The 17,035-nt window shown below is 42.6% G+C and overlaps 1 protein-coding gene across 3 annotated transcripts; it reads right to left on the bottom strand.

Moving 5' to 3' along the window:
* Positions 1-5: 5 nt before the first annotated feature.
* On the bottom strand, positions 6-12,104 carry LOC308410179 (uncharacterized protein). 3 transcript variants are annotated; one of them, XR_013974135.1, is made up of 7 exons: positions 11,624-12,104; positions 11,311-11,471; positions 2,904-10,118; positions 1,743-1,818; positions 1,486-1,641; positions 972-1,061; positions 6-340 (listed from the first exon to the last, which is right to left on the bottom strand). XR_013974135.1 is itself a non-coding variant. In XM_080903347.1 (5 exons), the coding sequence occupies exons 2-5, from the start codon at positions 1,878-1,880 to the stop codon at positions 53-55; spliced, it is 672 nt and encodes a 223-aa protein (XP_080759473.1). In that variant the 5' UTR covers positions 1,881-8,672; positions 9,344-9,484; the 3' UTR covers positions 6-52. The 3 variants fall into 3 exon arrangements, 2 of the variants coding, with proteins under 2 accessions (XP_080759473.1, XP_080759474.1); XM_080903347.1 differs by lacking the exons at positions 11,311-11,471; positions 11,624-12,104 and having other exon boundaries at positions 1,743-8,672; positions 9,344-9,484; XM_080903348.1 differs by lacking the exons at positions 11,311-11,471; positions 11,624-12,104 and having other exon boundaries at positions 2,904-2,986.
* Between the last annotated feature and the right edge of the window lie 4,931 nt (positions 12,105-17,035).

Raw genomic sequence — 17,035 nt, 5'->3', positions numbered from 1 at the left:
CAGTGGAACATTTCCCATTTAATTTGAGGATAGCCTCACTCTTCACATTTTTTTAGTACAACAGTTTACTTTTTAGTGACATTACCTTAGGACTGGCTTTCAGATCATCCAGCTCGAGGAATATCTTTTGAAACACTTCAAAAGTGTTTTTCAGTTCTTTTGGGTAGCTGAGGTTGAGTGCATATATCAGCCCCATTAGCAAGGCACAGGCTCTGGGTACATCCAGGTCTGCTAGGACTTCTGTTCCTTCAAGTATGATCCTTGCGTTGGCTGGATCAGACGTTGTGGCACCTCTGGTTACAATCTTCATCACTTCATTGGTAATATCCCCGCCACCATCCTGGTAGGTCAGAATCAATATAAATGTTTTAAGTAATCATACTTATACATGAGAGTAACACAAAATAGGGCTGCAACTAACAATTTTCTCGATTATCTGATTAGTTGTTTGGTCCAGAAAATGTCAGAAAATGGTGAAAAATGTCAATGTTTCTCAGAGCCCAATATGATGACCTCAAATGTCAAACATATTCAGTTTGCTGTCATAGAGGAGTAAAGAAACCAGAAACCATTCACATTTATGAAGCTGAAACCAGAGAATTTGGACTTCTTTTTCTAAAATAATTACTCAAACCGATCAATCAATTATCAAAATAGTTGCCGATTAATTAAGATAAGATAAGATAAGATAACCTTTATTAGTCCCACACGTGGGAAATTTGTTTTGTCACAGCAGGAGTGGACAGTGCAAAAGTTATGAGGCAAAAATTAGAATACAATAAGAATAAATACAGTACACAACTGTACAGAATAGAATAAAATAAAATACTATATACAGTAGAATAAAATAAATATACAATAAGATAAAAATAGAATACAAATACTATATACAACTGAGTAAAAATTTAGAAATCAATTAATAATAGATTAGATCGTAGCTCTAATACAAAGTATAGTCATGTCTGATTTACCTGCTCTTTGAAGAGATCCTCCTCCTTTTCCCTGAGATACACCACTAAGCCACGGATAGCGACCTCTCGCCTTCTCTCCACAGAATCATCCTGTGAATAAGAAAAAGAATGTCGAACTGCTCTTCGAGGAGGATGGGTTTTTGATAATTACATCAAAAAAAAAAAAAAAAAGATTGACTTTATATGGCCTGAACTGTACCAATTATAGATTTCCAGTGATAATCAAAATAATGAATTGATCATTTTAAAGAGCCATTTCTCTGAAATGATCAATTCATGAACTTGAAAAATCCAGGTAACAAATAGAAAAACTGCAAAATCTTGCAAATTACTCTGCCAATCATGATCCACATCACCTATAATTTGTTTTATTATTAAGTATTTATAGTTTTAATTGATATTTGTGCCTCAAGCTCTAAACAATAATTTGACATAGTTGAGTTGTAAACAGCTACCTTTTAAGACTCAATATCACCTATTGGAAAAAAAAAAACTACATTTCATTCATTCATACCTCTAGCAGCATGTTCTGGATGCGCCGAATGCGCATTTTTGCAGCCCCTCCTCTTGAGGACAGCAAGGACATTATTTTCTGAGAGTACTGGTCCAGCTTTGCCATGAATGTTGTTTCCAGGTTAACAGTGGTGATCCTTCTGAATTCTTGGTTTATCTGTATAAAAAAAAAAGGCACAAATAGGCACAACATGTTAATGTATACAATTTACTTTAAAAGAATACATACTGCAAATTATCTTATGGAAAAATATTTACCTGAACTGCATCAAAAAGAGCAGGCCATCTTTCTTTCAGGTCATTGATTTTTGGTGCTTGATTGACAACTTCCTGCCTGCGAATGGAGAATGTCTTTCTTGGTGTTTCAAATTTGCAAATTTTACAGATCCACTTCATTTTAAAAACAAACAGTTTAAATTACTTTAACTTGGGTGATTCAGAAGGCTGTAGTACAAACAACTTGTGCTACATCAGCATTACAGTAAATTTTAATTCATTGTTTTTGAATATTCAAGATGAAAAACAAGAAAAATGCTTGTAAACTACTGCAAAGAAATGGGCAAATTACACGCAATCAATATTCACGCTTTTTTAACTATAGTCTTTAGTCTAATCATTATCTCACAGGAAATCCTTATGACATTAAAAGTTAAAACTATGTATATTATTTTTAGTGTTGAGTTTCTCCTAAAAGTTGCTTTATGTTTCCAAATCAAAGATATTTTTTCTTAAGTGATACAACTGCGCTTATGTATCTGCAGTTAACACCCAAAAGAGCAATATTATATTTTATGTGCTAATGCACATTCAATGTAATGTCATTAAAACAACTAGTTTATGAATGTTACTTAAGATCTTTCGTGTGGCGTTTCTACAACATGGCGTTCGCTTCCTCGCCCGCGTTTTTTGACTGAACTTTGACACAGGCTGTTCTTCAGCTAGGGCTCAATTAACAAACTTCAATCTCACATAAAAATAACTCTAGGACTTAAACATCAAAATGCATCGATGTTAAACCGAATGTATACTCAGTAACCTACATTTGTTTAGTCATGAATGTAAAACGGCCCAGCCTTTTGCTGGTCAAACCTTCATCAACGCTGCAACGATTTCAAAGTAGAAAGAAGAAAAACATGTATTACCCTGTCTTTGCAGAGTTAAAAACTACGGCTACAGAAGCTCAGTGTCAATTAACACCATTTGGCTGCCACCGTAAAACAAAACTTAACAAAGACTAATGTTACGGTCGAATTACTTCACAAGTTAGCCAGAAGTGTAACGTTACTAGCTTATCACCACCACTCGCCGAGGAAGAGTTTAGTGTTGTGTAAAAATAGATTTCTTGCAGTGCGTCTTGATAGAGTTAAAGTTAGAGTTATTAGCTGCTGTGAATAAAACAAGGCAAAAAATTGTACTCACCACAAAGCTTTAACGTTTGATAATGTTCCGTACAAAATGGCGTTTCTCCGCTTTCTCTCTTTCCCTCCGTTTCTTTCGATCAGTGGTCTGAGAGCACAACATGTCCGGGCAAGTCAGCCTTGTACTCAGCTTTTAAAGGATGCTTACGAGATTTTTAAGTTGTATTAACTGAATACACTTTCATGTTAAGTTAACACAGAAATGTCTGTTCAAAATCGATATATTACTGAGCTAAGACTGTTTTCTTTATTTTCATTTCGACCAACTCATTAAATTAAGTTATCAACTGATTACAATGTGTACATGCAACAAACTTAATTTTTTATGCAGAAAAAGCTATTGATTTTAAGCTTTACTTACTAAACCCATGAATCGTTTTTTAGAGTGTACATACAGGTCATTCCCTAAAAAAGGGAAATGTACTATTAACATTCTATTACATGTATGTGATTATTACAGATGTAATTCATATTTCAGAGTAGTAATTGTAAATTACTTCGTGTAATCAAGATGAGAGACCACGGCTATAAAAGCGAAGGTGGATTTGGGAAGCCTGTCGCAGCCATGTCCTGTCCGTATACGCGAGCCACCCATTGCGGAAGGTGCAAGATTGATAAGGAGAATTTCCAGAATTCAGCGTATATTGCGGGATAGACAGGATCCTTTAGCTCAGCGCGACAGTGTGCTCATTGAGAGATATCGATTTTCCCGTGAGGGTATTATTTACTTAACCAACTTGTTGACGAGGGGGTGCAGGACCACCACCTGTCTTTTTTTTTTTGCTCTGCCCTTTTCTTGGTTGCTGTTATAAACAAACAAACAGATTATTCCAGGGTCTCTTTCCAAGAGACGAAAAGCAATATAAGTGATCAATATTACCATTCTGTAGAATATTCTTATATTTCACTTTTACTTGTTCCCATGTTCTAGTGGGTCCTGTTGTGGCTCTAATGTGAAAGGGGATATAATATAACATATTATAATATAATATAATGTAATATAATATTGGATAATATGGTGTGATATGATAAATCTACCCTACTGCCTACTGGTGTTGGCCAGAGGGGCCGATGGCGCAATATGGCAGCCTGGCTTCTGTCAGTCTGCCCCAGGGCAGCTGTGGCTACAACTGTAGCTGCCTCCACCAGTGTGTGAATGTGAGAGTGAATGAATAGTGGCATTGTAAAGCGCTTTGGATGCCTTGAAAAGCGCTATATAAATCCACTCCATTATTATTGTTATTATTGAATTACTTACGAGTTTAATTTGTCAGCAACTTTCTGCCAGCCCTCTCTCCTTGCTTTTGCAGCCTTTGCAGTGTTCCCTTGCGTTTTAATTAAACTCTGAAACTCCTGAAATCCCTCACTCAAGAGTTCTTGCTCTGCTGCCGGAAAATACCGAGCGCGCTCCTTCGACATTTTCGCCGACCAATCAAAGGGTTGCCGATCAATGTTTCTACTATCGATGCGTAGCCCCTGTTGGGCCACCCAGTGATCTCACATTACTTCATCCAGCTGTACTAATCGTCAACAACAGGTGTGTTCGGGGAACCGGAATAGCGAGCTCAGAGTTAGCGCGATGATTTGGTCTTGGATGTTTCATTTGATCTTGGATGTAGTAAGCGACGTACGAAGCACAGGGCCCGGGGCCCTGTTTCAGGAAGCCGGTTTAGTGCAAACTCTGAGTAAGTACACCCTGAGTTAACGAAAACTCTGGGTTTTCGGTTTCACAAAGCGAGTTTAGATTAATTCTGAGTGAGTTACTATGACAACACACTCCGTGAAGCTAACCTGCCCCCTAGCAGGTTTACTTCAACTAACCCTGACTTTCTCCGCCTCTTTGTCGGAAACCTGACTGTAGGAAGTGTCAGAGATGGCGTGTCCCTTCCTTGAAGAGCCAGTAGATGTTGAAGCCCAAATTCTCCGCAGAGCTCTCCGCCGGGAGAGAGTGATTAGAGCGCGTTCGGACATTTTATCATTTCCTGATGATTTCCTGTGTGAACGTTACCGTTTTTCAGCACAATCTATAATTTATTTGAATAACATCCTCAGGCCTAATATTGCTCATGTGACACATCGCGGACATCCTCTCAGTTCTGTACATATTATTTGTATCGCACTTCGGTTTTTTGCAAACGGGAGCTTTCTGTATAATATTGGTGACGCTGAGCACGTTTCCAAGGCTACCGTCTGTCGGGCAGTCAGGAATGTTACAGTTGCACTGAAACGTCTCCTGTACTCGTTTGTGGTGTTCCCCGGTCATAGACCCACAAGATTTATCAAAGAGGGATGCCACAAAATTGCAGGTATCAGGATGAACAGAACTTAATTCATGATGTGGTGATACTTGAACTACTACTTAAATTTTACATTTATTCTCACGGTTCCCAGGCGTGATTGGCTGTACAGATGGCACTCACATTCCAATCATTGCTCCTTCAGTAAATGAAGGAGACTATGTGAACAGGAAGTCTTTCCACAGCATTAATGTGCAGGTACATAGTTCCCTGTAGCATTTCAAACTAACAAATTATTTCATTATAGTAATGGATGCTAATTTGTGTTCTCTGCACTGTGAAGATCATATGTGATGCTGCCAACATTATCACAAATGTGGAAGCCAACTGCTCAGCCTCTGTGAGTGGTGGTGGTGGAGGACCCCCACCTGTTTTTCGGGCCTCCGCTTTTTTTCTGTTGGCTATAACGGGTCACATTTGAGCATACAGAGTAAATATGTACTTGTAATGTGCTCAGATAATTTCAATAAGTGCTTACAGAGGGGAAATTAATGTAGCCTCTAACTGCAATTGATTTACATGGGACAAACAGACCAAGCACTATGGCTCATAATACAATTACACCTTACCTGTTTGGACTATATTTTTATATTTCATTTTTACTTGCTGCCAGGAACGTTTGGGGCCTGTTGGGTTGCACCTGCGCTCACATCACATCACAAAATAAAATATAATAAAATAACGTGTTAAATGGGTGGAAATCCCTCGATCAATGTTTAAATTAACACTCACGCATTGACTCTGTCGGCTATATTTTGCCATGCATGCTCCCTTTCTTTTGCAGCTGAGGCTGTGTTACTTTTTTTCCTCAAAATTTGCATGTTATCAGCATATGCTGCCATCAGAATTTCGGCCTCAAGCGCTGTAAGATACATTGACCGCGCCTTCTTTCCCTCCGTCTCCATGGTGACTCGCTTAATCTGTGCTCCACTAATCAGGGCTTTATGTATCCTCGTGCGCGCGCTTAATTTGGGGTTAAAGCAACTCCGCGTTGACTGAACTAATTGTTATCAGCCTTTCTGAAACCGAATATTCCGAGTTGGACAGTTCGGGGTTACTCAACCCTGAGTATCGTTTTTCACTCTGAGTTTTCTAAACCGGCTTTCTGAAATAGGGCCCTGGTGTTATGAAGGAAGAAAGGCTCAGAGTTTTAAGTCGTTGCCATCACGGGCTCATCTGATTAGAATGAGAATAAGCAGTCATCAATCCTTTATAGGGTTCTCCTTTTATTCTCAGAATCAGTAAGCAAAGACACACATGGAGTGCTAACGCTGAAAGGAAATAAAGTGTGATTTAAGTCACTCAATAACTCAAAATAACACATGAACTCAGGAGACTCCAACAGAAACTCACCTCAGCTGCTGCCCCATGTGTGAGCGAAGAGTGAGCTGTAGGTGAGTGCAATCAAGGGCAAACACCACACCCAATCAAAGGTGAGGAAAAGAAACAAGGTGCATGTGATGAAGTGAGTGTGCTGAAAGGTGAGTCTTTACAACACCTGGCATCACGTCAAATATACACGTACCACATAAACACATAACATTTAAAACAAATACAATATTTCATACAAACATCTGAAAAATATACAATAACAGATCCTTAAGAGCGACATTAAAAACAATCACACTGAGTAAAAGAGTTGTTCTCTCGTTCCTTTAAGATGGAGGCAGAGCCTTCAGTTCTCAGGCCCCTCTTCTGTGGAGCCAGCTTCCAGTTTGGATCCAGGAGACAGACACTATCTCTACTTTCAAGATTAGGCTTCAAACTTTCCTCTTTGCTAAAGCATATAGTTAGGGCTGGACCAGGTGACCCTGAATCCTCCCTTAGTTATGCTGCAATAGACGTAGGCTGCCGGGGATTCCCATGATGCACTGGGTGTTTCTTCTTCACTCTCTTAAACAAAGTCTATTTTAGTTTCATGATCTGTAATGAAATGATCTAAATCATTTATAAAACAAACTGACCTCTACACCTGATCTTAAAACCTATTTTGTCACATCTAAGTTGTAATTGGAACATGAGATGAAAATGCAAAGTTTTCTTTTCTTCACTGTTACTTGTGTTGTTGCAGGATGGGGTTAAAATCATATTTTCCTGGGTATGAGCTCCTGATCCCTCAGCTCCCAGTATGAAGTGGTTTAGTGGTGTTCTTCTCACAGGCATCTGTGTCACCTTCCCTGGAGCTGCTGGTTTAATCTTTTAAACTTGTAGGTCCTGAAACAATCTTTGCTTTCCAGTAAAATTCCTTTTGTGTCTCGTTTGTCCTGAAAAGTTTATCTGGCTGTGTTTCCTACTGACGTTGGAACTGTGACAGTTTCAGTATGGCTGTTGAGGACAGCGTGCATACTAGGGCTGCCACGACTAGTCACGATTAGTCGACTAGTCACGACTAGTCGACTAGTCACGATTAGTCGACTAGTCACGACTAGTCGACTATCAAAATGGTCGACGACTGATTTAATAGTCGACGCGTCGTTTGAAGCTTTGTAAGATCACAAAAGACGCAGGAATAAGTAGCAGGATTTAAGAGTGTAATAACGGACTGAAACAGAAGATGGCAGCACTGCATGTACAAGGATGCCAGCTGCCGTTAAACCCCGAAGAAGAAGAAGAAGAAGTAGCTGTGTCCGGTATCATAGCTTTTTTTTATCGGAGCATTTTTTTCTTTTTTTGCCGATGCCCGTGATGCCGCCCCGGGCAAACCGCCCGTGTCGCCCGTATCTAAAACCGCTGCTGTTTCTGTGTTCTGTTGCTTCCTGTGTACTCCACTCTGTCATACTGTAGATTTGATTCATCGTTTACAGGTGAAGCTGTCATTAAAATCATTGAATGAGATCAATGAATCAGTGATCAGGATCCAGTGGATGGATACGATTCAGCCTGTGGTTGTGATGTAAATAAAAGTGACGTGAATAAATCTGTGATCTCTGATCAGTTTGTTTAAGGATCACATTTTCATACAGAGGGATTTATTTTGGCTTCACAGACGCTGAAGCTTCAAACATGTCAGCAGGCTGGTGGTTATTATGGGATGGCATCCTCTCCTGCTGGGTGAGCAGAGTCTGTTCATTTTCATTACAGTCCAGGGTCATGGTGTGGGCGGAGCCTATCACAGGTCTCATAGGGTGAGAGATGGGTACACCTGTACAGGTTTCGATCCATCACAGAGCTCTGTGTGCCTGAGTCAGACATTTGAACTTTATACAGCTTTAGGTTGTGTTTTAGTTTCAGCTGCTGAAAAAGAATCTTAGCTTATCTTGTGTTATGTTGAAGGAAAACTGAATCTCTCTCCGTAGACTCTAACACCTCAGAGTGATCTATCAGTGAGTCTGCAGATATGAACAAAAGCAGACTCAGAGCCTACCATATCGCCTCTTATCATCGCTTTAATGACGTTTCCATCTGCTATCTCACCTGCTGACACGTCTGAACCTTCACCGACACCCACAGCTGGACTCTGAACATCTGGCTGCCTAAAAAGAAGAAAACCATCCACACAAAGATTAGGAGCTGGAAAGTGATCGGGGTGAGTTTACTGCTCTGTGTGTAGCTGTTCAGTGTTGAATGTTCACGGATGAACCTCCTCAGGAGGAGAGTGAAGGAGTCGTCCTGCATCAGTATCTGTTCAGTTAGGTCCATATATATATGGACACTGACAAGTTTTGTGTTGTGACCTGTTTACTGAGTCATATTCCAGTTATAGTTATATAATAGACGTGGATATGATGGTTAGACTCTCAGCTTTCGATCGAGGGTAACCACGTTCAGACTGGGTGAAGGGTTTAGGATTTTCAGCTCCTTAACGTGTGCAACCCTCTTCTTAAGTGGGCCAGGAGGACCCAGTGCTCTTACGTTGAAGTTCTTCCGCTTCCTGTCTCGCTGCTATCCGGTTGTTCAGTGATGACGCGACGAATCCTACTTCCGGGTCTAAAGTAGTCTGCGTTTAATATGGCTTTTGTGTTGTTAACATGTTTAATGTTTTGTATTTCCTTCTATTTAATCTCAAAAAGCTCCTAAAACAGTCAGTGATCACTGTTGACCTCCCTCGGCTTTTATTACCGCTAATCATTTATTTAAGCTCAGTTTTTAAAACCTTAGGATGTAACTGCAGCCCAGCCCATGCAGCAGTATATGAATGACTAACCTCGTATTGTGGATGGATTATCTCAGTTGTTCTCCTGGCTGAAGTTTGGTCCTTTTACAGCACCCTGCCATGCGATTACATTTGTTCCTGACCACCGAGAACACTCACGTTAACTTTTATCGAGTGGAAAAAAAGTTAGCTTGTTTATATTATGCTAACATAGCTGTGTCGCTAGCAGTCACATAGCACATCATTATATACCAGCTAGCCCAACTTCAGTAACCCTACAAACGTCACTGCTGTTTAGTTTCCTGTCTTCATTTATGCTGGAAGTGATAGCAGAGCTGTACGTTTGAATTTGTTTCCAAAACCCCGCAGTCAGGACATGCTATATTGTATTTAGATAGAAGCTAGCGAGCTAACTTCCTGCTAACTTCTAACTCCGTTAAATGTACAGCCGAAGTACAGCGGAGGGGTGTGGTTTGTGGCTGTGCTGTGGGAGGGATGGGTGGAGCAGGTGGCTGGGGGAGGAGTCCCACTGGCGAGAGGGGCAGCCCTGGCATGTGTTAGTAATTACTCCCTCTGCATATTTACACAGATAAGGAGGCAGATGAATTGTGGCAGCTCATTATGCTCTGATTCAGCAACAACGCCCGCCTTACCGGCTGCACATCAGCTCACCTCTCTGCTGGTCCACCGCCGTGGTGAAGGTGCACTTCCAGGCAGACGGCTCATGGTTGTTTAGTTCTCTGGTGTTGAGCTTCACCTCTATGCAGTACTCCGCCCCTTTCTTTAAGTTTTCAAGGGTAAAACTTTTATTTTCTGTTTCCAGCGTCTGCAAGTCAAAGAAGGAGGAAACGTGTCATTAAAATCACATCTGGGATTTGTCCACGACCCACTGGTGTGATCCTCAGCATCGTTTTCTCCTCTGACCTCTACGCGGCCATGAAGACACCTTTGGAGGCCTGACCAGGTGTGCAACACCTGCTCTGACAGGTGACTCTCAAAGTCAAAGTCTCCTCATGTCAATCAACCCGACACCTGCTTTTAGGCAGAAGCCTGCTGTGATTGCAAGGGCGTAGATTTGGTTGTGGCATTGGTGGGGACGGATGATTCAACCACCGACCCCTGCCCTGTTTCTTTTTCCCCCCTTTTTGTCTTTGCTTCTTGATAAAAGGAGAAATATACTTGCCTACATAAGCTATCTCTTTACATCAGCACTAAGGGAACACTGAATGACCTGCTGGGTTTTGTCCATAAAACTACTCACGAAAGATGACCACAGAGTAAAAGATCTCTCAGCAAAATTCTGCAACATTTTAGGCACTATTGCCCCGATCAAATCAGTGAGCTGGGATCTTTTCTTCTAAACATGAACTACTGTTACCAGTTGGTGTTGGCACAAAACCTTCGTCCTTCTGTTAGAAAGCGGAAGATAAAGAGGAACTTCATCTTTCAGCACAGCAATGACCCAAAGCACACATCCAGAACAACAACAGAATGGATTCACCGGAATAAGGCTGAGGCTTTGGAAGAGACCGGACAGAGTCCAGACCTGAATTCCAACATCTGTCGGCTGATCTGAAGAGGGCTGTGCACAGGAGATGTCCTCGCAATCTGTCCGATTTGGACGTTTTTTTTGCAAAGAAGAGTGAGCAAATATTTCCACATCAAGATGTGCCATGCTGATAGGTTCCTACCCAAAAAGACTGATTAGAGTGATAAAAGGCAAAGGTGCTGCAACAAGGTATTAGTTTAAGGGTGTGCATATTTGTGCAACCAGGTTATTTTAAGCCAAATCTGCACCTTTGTGTGATTGGCTGCATTTCCATTTTTATATCGTATATGTACTATATGTGTTTTACAGCCGCGCCTGGACACCAGTCAGCGACCGCTGGCTCAGGGACAGGATGGTCTGTAGGCCCATGTGACTGAAGCCTCAAACAGGTTTAAAGGAACTCTAGAATGAAGATACCAGCTGAGGTCTAAATCTGCACGCTGATGTTGGGATGAAATGGATGTCTTACCTGGATTTCTCCATCGGTTCCGATCCGAAATGAGACTCTGAAGCCGTTATAATGCTGGATACTGGGAAAGTTTGGCAGGTCATCGGGCCAAGGCAGTGAAATGTTGATCTGGATGTAGTTTTCATATCCGACCAGTGAGACCTCTGGAGGACCTAATTTAGCTTGTAAACAGAAGAAAACACGCGGTCACCTTTTGGTAAAGATTCAACCAGTCCAGAGATTTTAGTTCAATCAAAGCCTGATCTGGATTATGGGACACACTTAAATCCAAATGCACCAGTGTGAAACCCAGAAGACGCTCATGCTGACGTACTTTCTTTGTAAGGGACAAACACAATTATTTTGGACCTCGGAGACCAGGTTTGGTTGAAGAACGCTTTGACTTGCAGGTAATAATGAAAGTTCCACTCTGGTAGCATCAGCGGCATCGATGTTCCAGATGTTTGGTTGCATTGGGGCTGCGTTGGTATGTTGCATTGCTGTTTCCACTTCTTTCTATTATCACTGAACAACGACAAACAGAACATTTTAGATCAGAAGGACAAAAACAGTAAAAGAAACATTTGCTTTGTGTTACGACTGTTTGCTCAAACAGCGACGATGAGCTGTTCATGTCTCGAATCCAGCTGGTCCTAGATTCAAACGAAAGCTGATTTCTGATTGGACGTTTACTGTCAGGTTACCATTCATGAATAAGAGAGGAGTTTAGATGTTAATTAAAAAGCTCAGAAGTCTGCTGCTTTGCTCAGACGCAGCTTTTCAAACCTAAGCCGTGCTGTCGAGGCTGTGACCTTTAACCTGCTGAGGCCTGTAGACATGTTTCCAGATAAAAGATGATGCATTCAGGGTGCTTAAGACGGGAATATGACACAACGCCAATATTTCAGAGCTAAAACAGGACAAGTGAACGCACCACGTATCACAGGTTTTATCCCCTCTGATAGCTCGTTCAGATCCTGATGGAAACCCATCTGAGCCCTGAATCTGGCTCACCTGAGGCCAGCACACCGGCTCTGAAGACTCAGTGAAACCTGAAAATCATTTCTAAGACATGCAGGAAGGCAGCCGGATGCTGCTGCGTTTTAGCTGTAAGACAATTAGGGCTGCCACAAACGATTATTTTGATAGTCGACTAGTCACCGATTATTTTTGCGATTAGTCGACTAATCACATCATCATCCATTGGAGTAAAACGAACAGCTTATTGCACCAGCAGCATCTGCTCTTATATAACGATCATTAGCTTACAGCTTTAAGTGTTTCAGGTGCTAACTAAAAATAAAGACAAGATGATAGTTTATTAAATTTTAATGACATTTGCAGATTGTTTCGGTGGAGTTTAATAAACTCCTTGCTATCTAAAATATAACAGGACACCGGAGTAAATTCTCGAGCATCTCACACTTCTGATAATCAGCTGTCTGCTTGAGGTTTATTCAGCTGTGTAAAAACTATAACTTTAATCTCAGCCAAACCGATTTACTCAGGAACAAATAAAATACTGAAAAAAGCCAAACAATAACATTTTTAATTTATCTAAGTGACTCATATATCATGTTTAACCTGAGCAGTGAAAGACGGCGGTGGGTTTGAAAACGATTAGCCGGGAGTCCGGTGTTCTCACGGCTCTAGTTAGCCTAGCCCCCGGCTAGCTATCGAGCTAGTGGGTAACAGACGTCTCCGAAAACGTCGGAGCGCTTTTGAAAATATGCGGTGTCCTGATAAACTGAGCAGATATTTGAGGTTTACACAGCTACAATCCAGCCTGAAAATATGTTAAACGTTTATTTTGTGACCCAGAAAGAATAATAAGAGTAATATTAAAACTAACTAGCTGCCGCCATTGTTGGAAACTGAGCTGGGCCGCGCTACGAATTCTGGGACACAGCTTCTTCTTCTTCGGGGTTTAACAGCAGCTGGCATCCTTGTACATGCAGTGCTGCCATCTTCTGTTTCAGTCCGTTATTACACTCTTAAATCTTACTACTTATTCCTGCGTCTTTTGGGATCTTACAAAGCTTCAAACGACGCGTCAACTATTAAATCAGTCGTCGACGATTTTGATAGTCGACGTAATCGTGACTAGTCGACTAATCGCGGCAGCCCTAGTGTCCATGTTAGCAGGCTGTGGAGTGCTGTCGCTGTAACTTGGTTAGGACCGTTTACACTGGGTAAACTCGTGAGTGTGTCTCAGGCTGTGTCTGCTGCATCAACACCTCCTGCATGCAGACGAGTCCAGCGGGTTGTTCACTGCTTTGTGTTTGTGTCTTTTGGAGGACTTTTTGAATTGTACCACATTTACCTGATATTGGGACGAACAGGTAACCCGGGTCACATCCAGAACGAGTTTAATTCAGAGCAGAAGAGTGAAGGTGGAGGTGACGGAGCAGCTGCTGTGCTGCAGGTGGAGTGAGATGAACTCTGTGTTATCTCTGAAATAATGAAATAATGATCTCACCTGCAGGTCTGGAGCCCGTGAGAAGTCCTGCAGCAGGCTGTGGGTGGAGGTGGAGGAGTCTGTTTCCTGCAGATAAAGTGTAGGGAAGCATGAGCAGGTGAATCCAGCTGGGTGGAGGTCTGTGTGGGTGGAGCAGCCACAGATTAGCAGCTGTCACAGGCTAAGGTGTTCCTTGCAGAGCCAGAGGGTCAGAGTGGGAGGATCAATCCTCCACAGCTGAGGAGCTCCATCGGCCTGCTGCGGGAGGTTTCCACGGAGACAAGCGGGCCTCAGTTTAAATGTGATTGGATGTTACTGATCAGCTGAGTCATGGAGCTATTTATCGCCTTTGTAAAGTCTTTATTAGTCTTTATCAGCTGGACTCACACCAACCTCAGCACCGTGTGACAGCAATCAGCCAATCACCATGTTCCATCTTCATGTCACTGTGCACCTAAAGCACATCTGTGAGACCAACATCTGGACTCTCATTTCATCCCTCTGCTCCACTCATCTTCACACAGACTTTCTATTCTATTTTAGTCTACTTTAGGTCACGCATGCGTGTGTGAGGTGAACATGTGTGCAGAAACCAGCACACACACTGTGTCAGAGTGTGTTTGTGTGTGTGTGTGTTTCTGTGTGTGTGTCTGTGTCTTTCTGTATGTGTGTGTGTGTGTTTCTGTGTGTGTGTGTGTGTGTGTGTTTCTGTGTGTGTGTCTGTGTCTTTCTGTATGTGTGTGTGTGTGTTTCTGTGTGTGTGTGTGTGTGTTTCTGTGTGTGTGTGTGTGTGTGTGTTTCTGTGTGTGTGTGTGTGTGTGTGTTTCTGTGTGTGTGTGTGTGTGTGTGTGTGTGTTTCTGTGTGTGTGTGTGTGTGTTTCTGTGTGTGTGTGTGTGTGTGTGTGTGTGTGTGTGTGTGTGTGTGTGTTTCTGTGTGTGTGTGTTTCTGTGTGTGTTTCTGTGTGTGTGTGTGTGTGTTTCTGTATGTGTGTGTGTGTTTCTGTGTGTGTGTGTGTGTGTGTTTCTGTGTGTGTGTGTTTCTGTGTGTGTGTGTGTGTGTGTTTCTGTGTGTGTGTGTTTCTGTGTGTGTGTGTGTTTCTGTGTGTGTGTGTGTGTGTGTGTGTGTTTCTGTGTGTGTGTGTGTGTGTGTGTTTCTGTGTGTGTGTGTGTGTGTGTGTGTGTTTCTGTGTGTGTGTGTGTGTGTGTGTGTGTTTCTGTATGTGTGTGTGTGTGTGTGTGTGTTTCTGTATGTGTGTGTGTGTGTGTGTGTGTTTCTGTATGTGTGTGTGTGTGTGTGTGTGTGTTTCTGTGTGTGTGTGTGTGTGTGTGTGTGTGTGTGTTTCTGTGTGTGTGAGTGTGTGTGTGTGTGTGTTTCTGTGTGTGTGAGTGTGTGTGTGTGTGTGTTTCTGTGTGTGTGTTTCTGTGTGTGTGTGTGTGTGTGTGTGTGTGTGTGTGTGTGTGTGTGTGTGTGTGTGTGTGTTTCTGTGTGTGTGTGTGTGTGTGTGTTTCTCTGTGTGTGTGTTTCTCTGTGTGTGTGTGTGTGTGTTTCTCTGTGTGTGTGTGTGTGTGTTTCTCTGTGTGTGTGTGTGTTTCTCTGTGTGTGTGTGTGTTTCTGTGTGTGTGTTAGTGTTTGTGTGTTTCTGTGTGTGTGTGTGTGTGTGTGTGTGTGTGTTTCTGTGTGTGTGTGTGTTTCTCTGTGTGTGTGTGTGTTTCTCTGTGTGTGTGTGTGTTTCTCTGTGTGTGTGTGTGTTTCTGTGTGTGTGTTAGTGTTTGTGTGTTTCTGTGTGTGTGTGTGTGTGTGTGTGTGTGTGTGTGTTTCTGTGTGTGTGTGTACACACAGTGTGTGTGTGTTTTGTAACAGCTCTGTGTAGATAAACCTTGCCGTCCTTACAGACTCTGCTGTGGTTTGATGGTTAGTACAGGAAACAGGAAGTGGTGCAGCTGCCGGACAGACGCTCTGATGCAGAAGGAGGCGGTGAAACGCCACGATGACAGGAAGGAACGATATCTTCATTCTGATGAAGAGTGTGACGTGGATGAACGCTGCTCTGACAGCTGTTGCTTGATCCTCTTCATCATCATGATCAGTGTTGGTGAAGGAACACTGACAGGTACACAAACAGGAAACAACTGGAACAGATTTGATGAAATGAAGCTCATTAGGGTGCCGAAGAGGAGGAGGAGGAGCAGCAGCTCGTTTCCATCCAGCCGCAGTCTGTGCGCTCGGCTGCTTCACTTAATTAGAGGAAGAGATTAACATCGTTCAGGAGCTCCACCTTCCAAATGTGAGGCAGGTTAAACCCTCCCACTCAGTTACACAAACACACACACACACAGAAACACACACCAAAGCAGAAGTGTTGACCTGTGATGATCACTACTCCTGATTGTTTCCTCCAATAATAAGACCAGTAACGTCAGTACTGAGACCAGCACCTCAGAGTCCAGAAACCCAGAGATCTCAGTCATCCAGGTCATCGTAGTCAAAGGAGCTTGCAAAGAAAAGCGTCTGGACTTCTTTAAGTTACTTGAAGACGTTTCACCTCTCATCCGAGAAGCTTCTTCAGTTCTAAGGTCAAATGGTGGAGAGTCCCAGATATAAACCTAGTGGGAGTTTCCCCCCACAGAGGGACAAAAGGACCCCCTGATGATCCTCTAATCGCCTGAGCCAAGGTGGGAAACTGGGCGTGGGTCCCAATCAGCCAGAGTTTTGGGTGAGCTCATTGTGAAACCTGACCCCACCTTATCATGTGATTTCCTGAGGTCAGATGGCCCAGGATGTGAGTGGGCGTTAAGGCGTCTGGGAAGGATCTCAAAACTGGATTATAGATGGCAGAGAGTTGGTGTCGTAAACCCCGCCTCTGTTCAAAGATGGTCGCTCACAGTGGACATAGAAGCTTCTTTCACTCCTCTTTCAAACCATCTGTCCTCTCTGTCCAAAATGTGAACATTGGCATCCTCGAAAGAGTGACCTTTGACCTTTAGATGCAGATGGACTGCTGAGTCTTGTCCTGTGGAGGTGGCTCTTCTGTGTTGTGCCATGCGCTTGTGAAGTGGTTGTTTGGTCTCTCCGATGTAGAGGTCTGGGCATTCCTCGCTGCACTGTACAGCATACACCACATTGTTAAGTCTGTGTTTTGGGGTTTTGTCTTTCGGGTGAACCAGTTTGTGTCTGAGCGTGTTGCTGGGTCTGAAATGCACCAGGATGTTGTGCTTGGAGAAAACTCTCCTGAGTTTCTCTGATACACCGGCTACATAGGGGATGACAATGTTGTTGCGTCTGTCCTT

This window comes from Rhamphochromis sp. 'chilingali' (genome assembly GCF_963969265.1).
Source record: "Rhamphochromis sp. 'chilingali' genome assembly, chromosome: 14".
In the NCBI taxonomy this organism is placed as follows: Eukaryota; Metazoa; Chordata; class Actinopteri; order Cichliformes; family Cichlidae; genus Rhamphochromis; species Rhamphochromis sp. 'chilingali'.
This window is presented reverse-complemented; position numbering and strand designations above follow the sequence as displayed.

What these genes read in the sequence shown, in the direction of transcription:
- LOC308410179 (XM_080903347.1), bottom strand. Translation starts at nt 1,880, where the DNA reads ATGAAGTGGATCTGTAAAATTTGCAAATTTGAAACACCAAGAAAGACA. An exon ending in CTCTTTTTGATGCAGTTCAG is followed by an intron (nt 1,642 to 1,742) that starts GTAAATATTTTT and finishes TTTTTTATACAG; the next exon opens with ATAAACCAAGAATTCAGAAG. An exon ending in AGGATCTCTTCAAAGAGCAG is followed by an intron (nt 341 to 971) that starts GTAAATCAGACA and finishes CTGACCTACCAG; the next exon opens with GATGGTGGCGGGGATATTAC.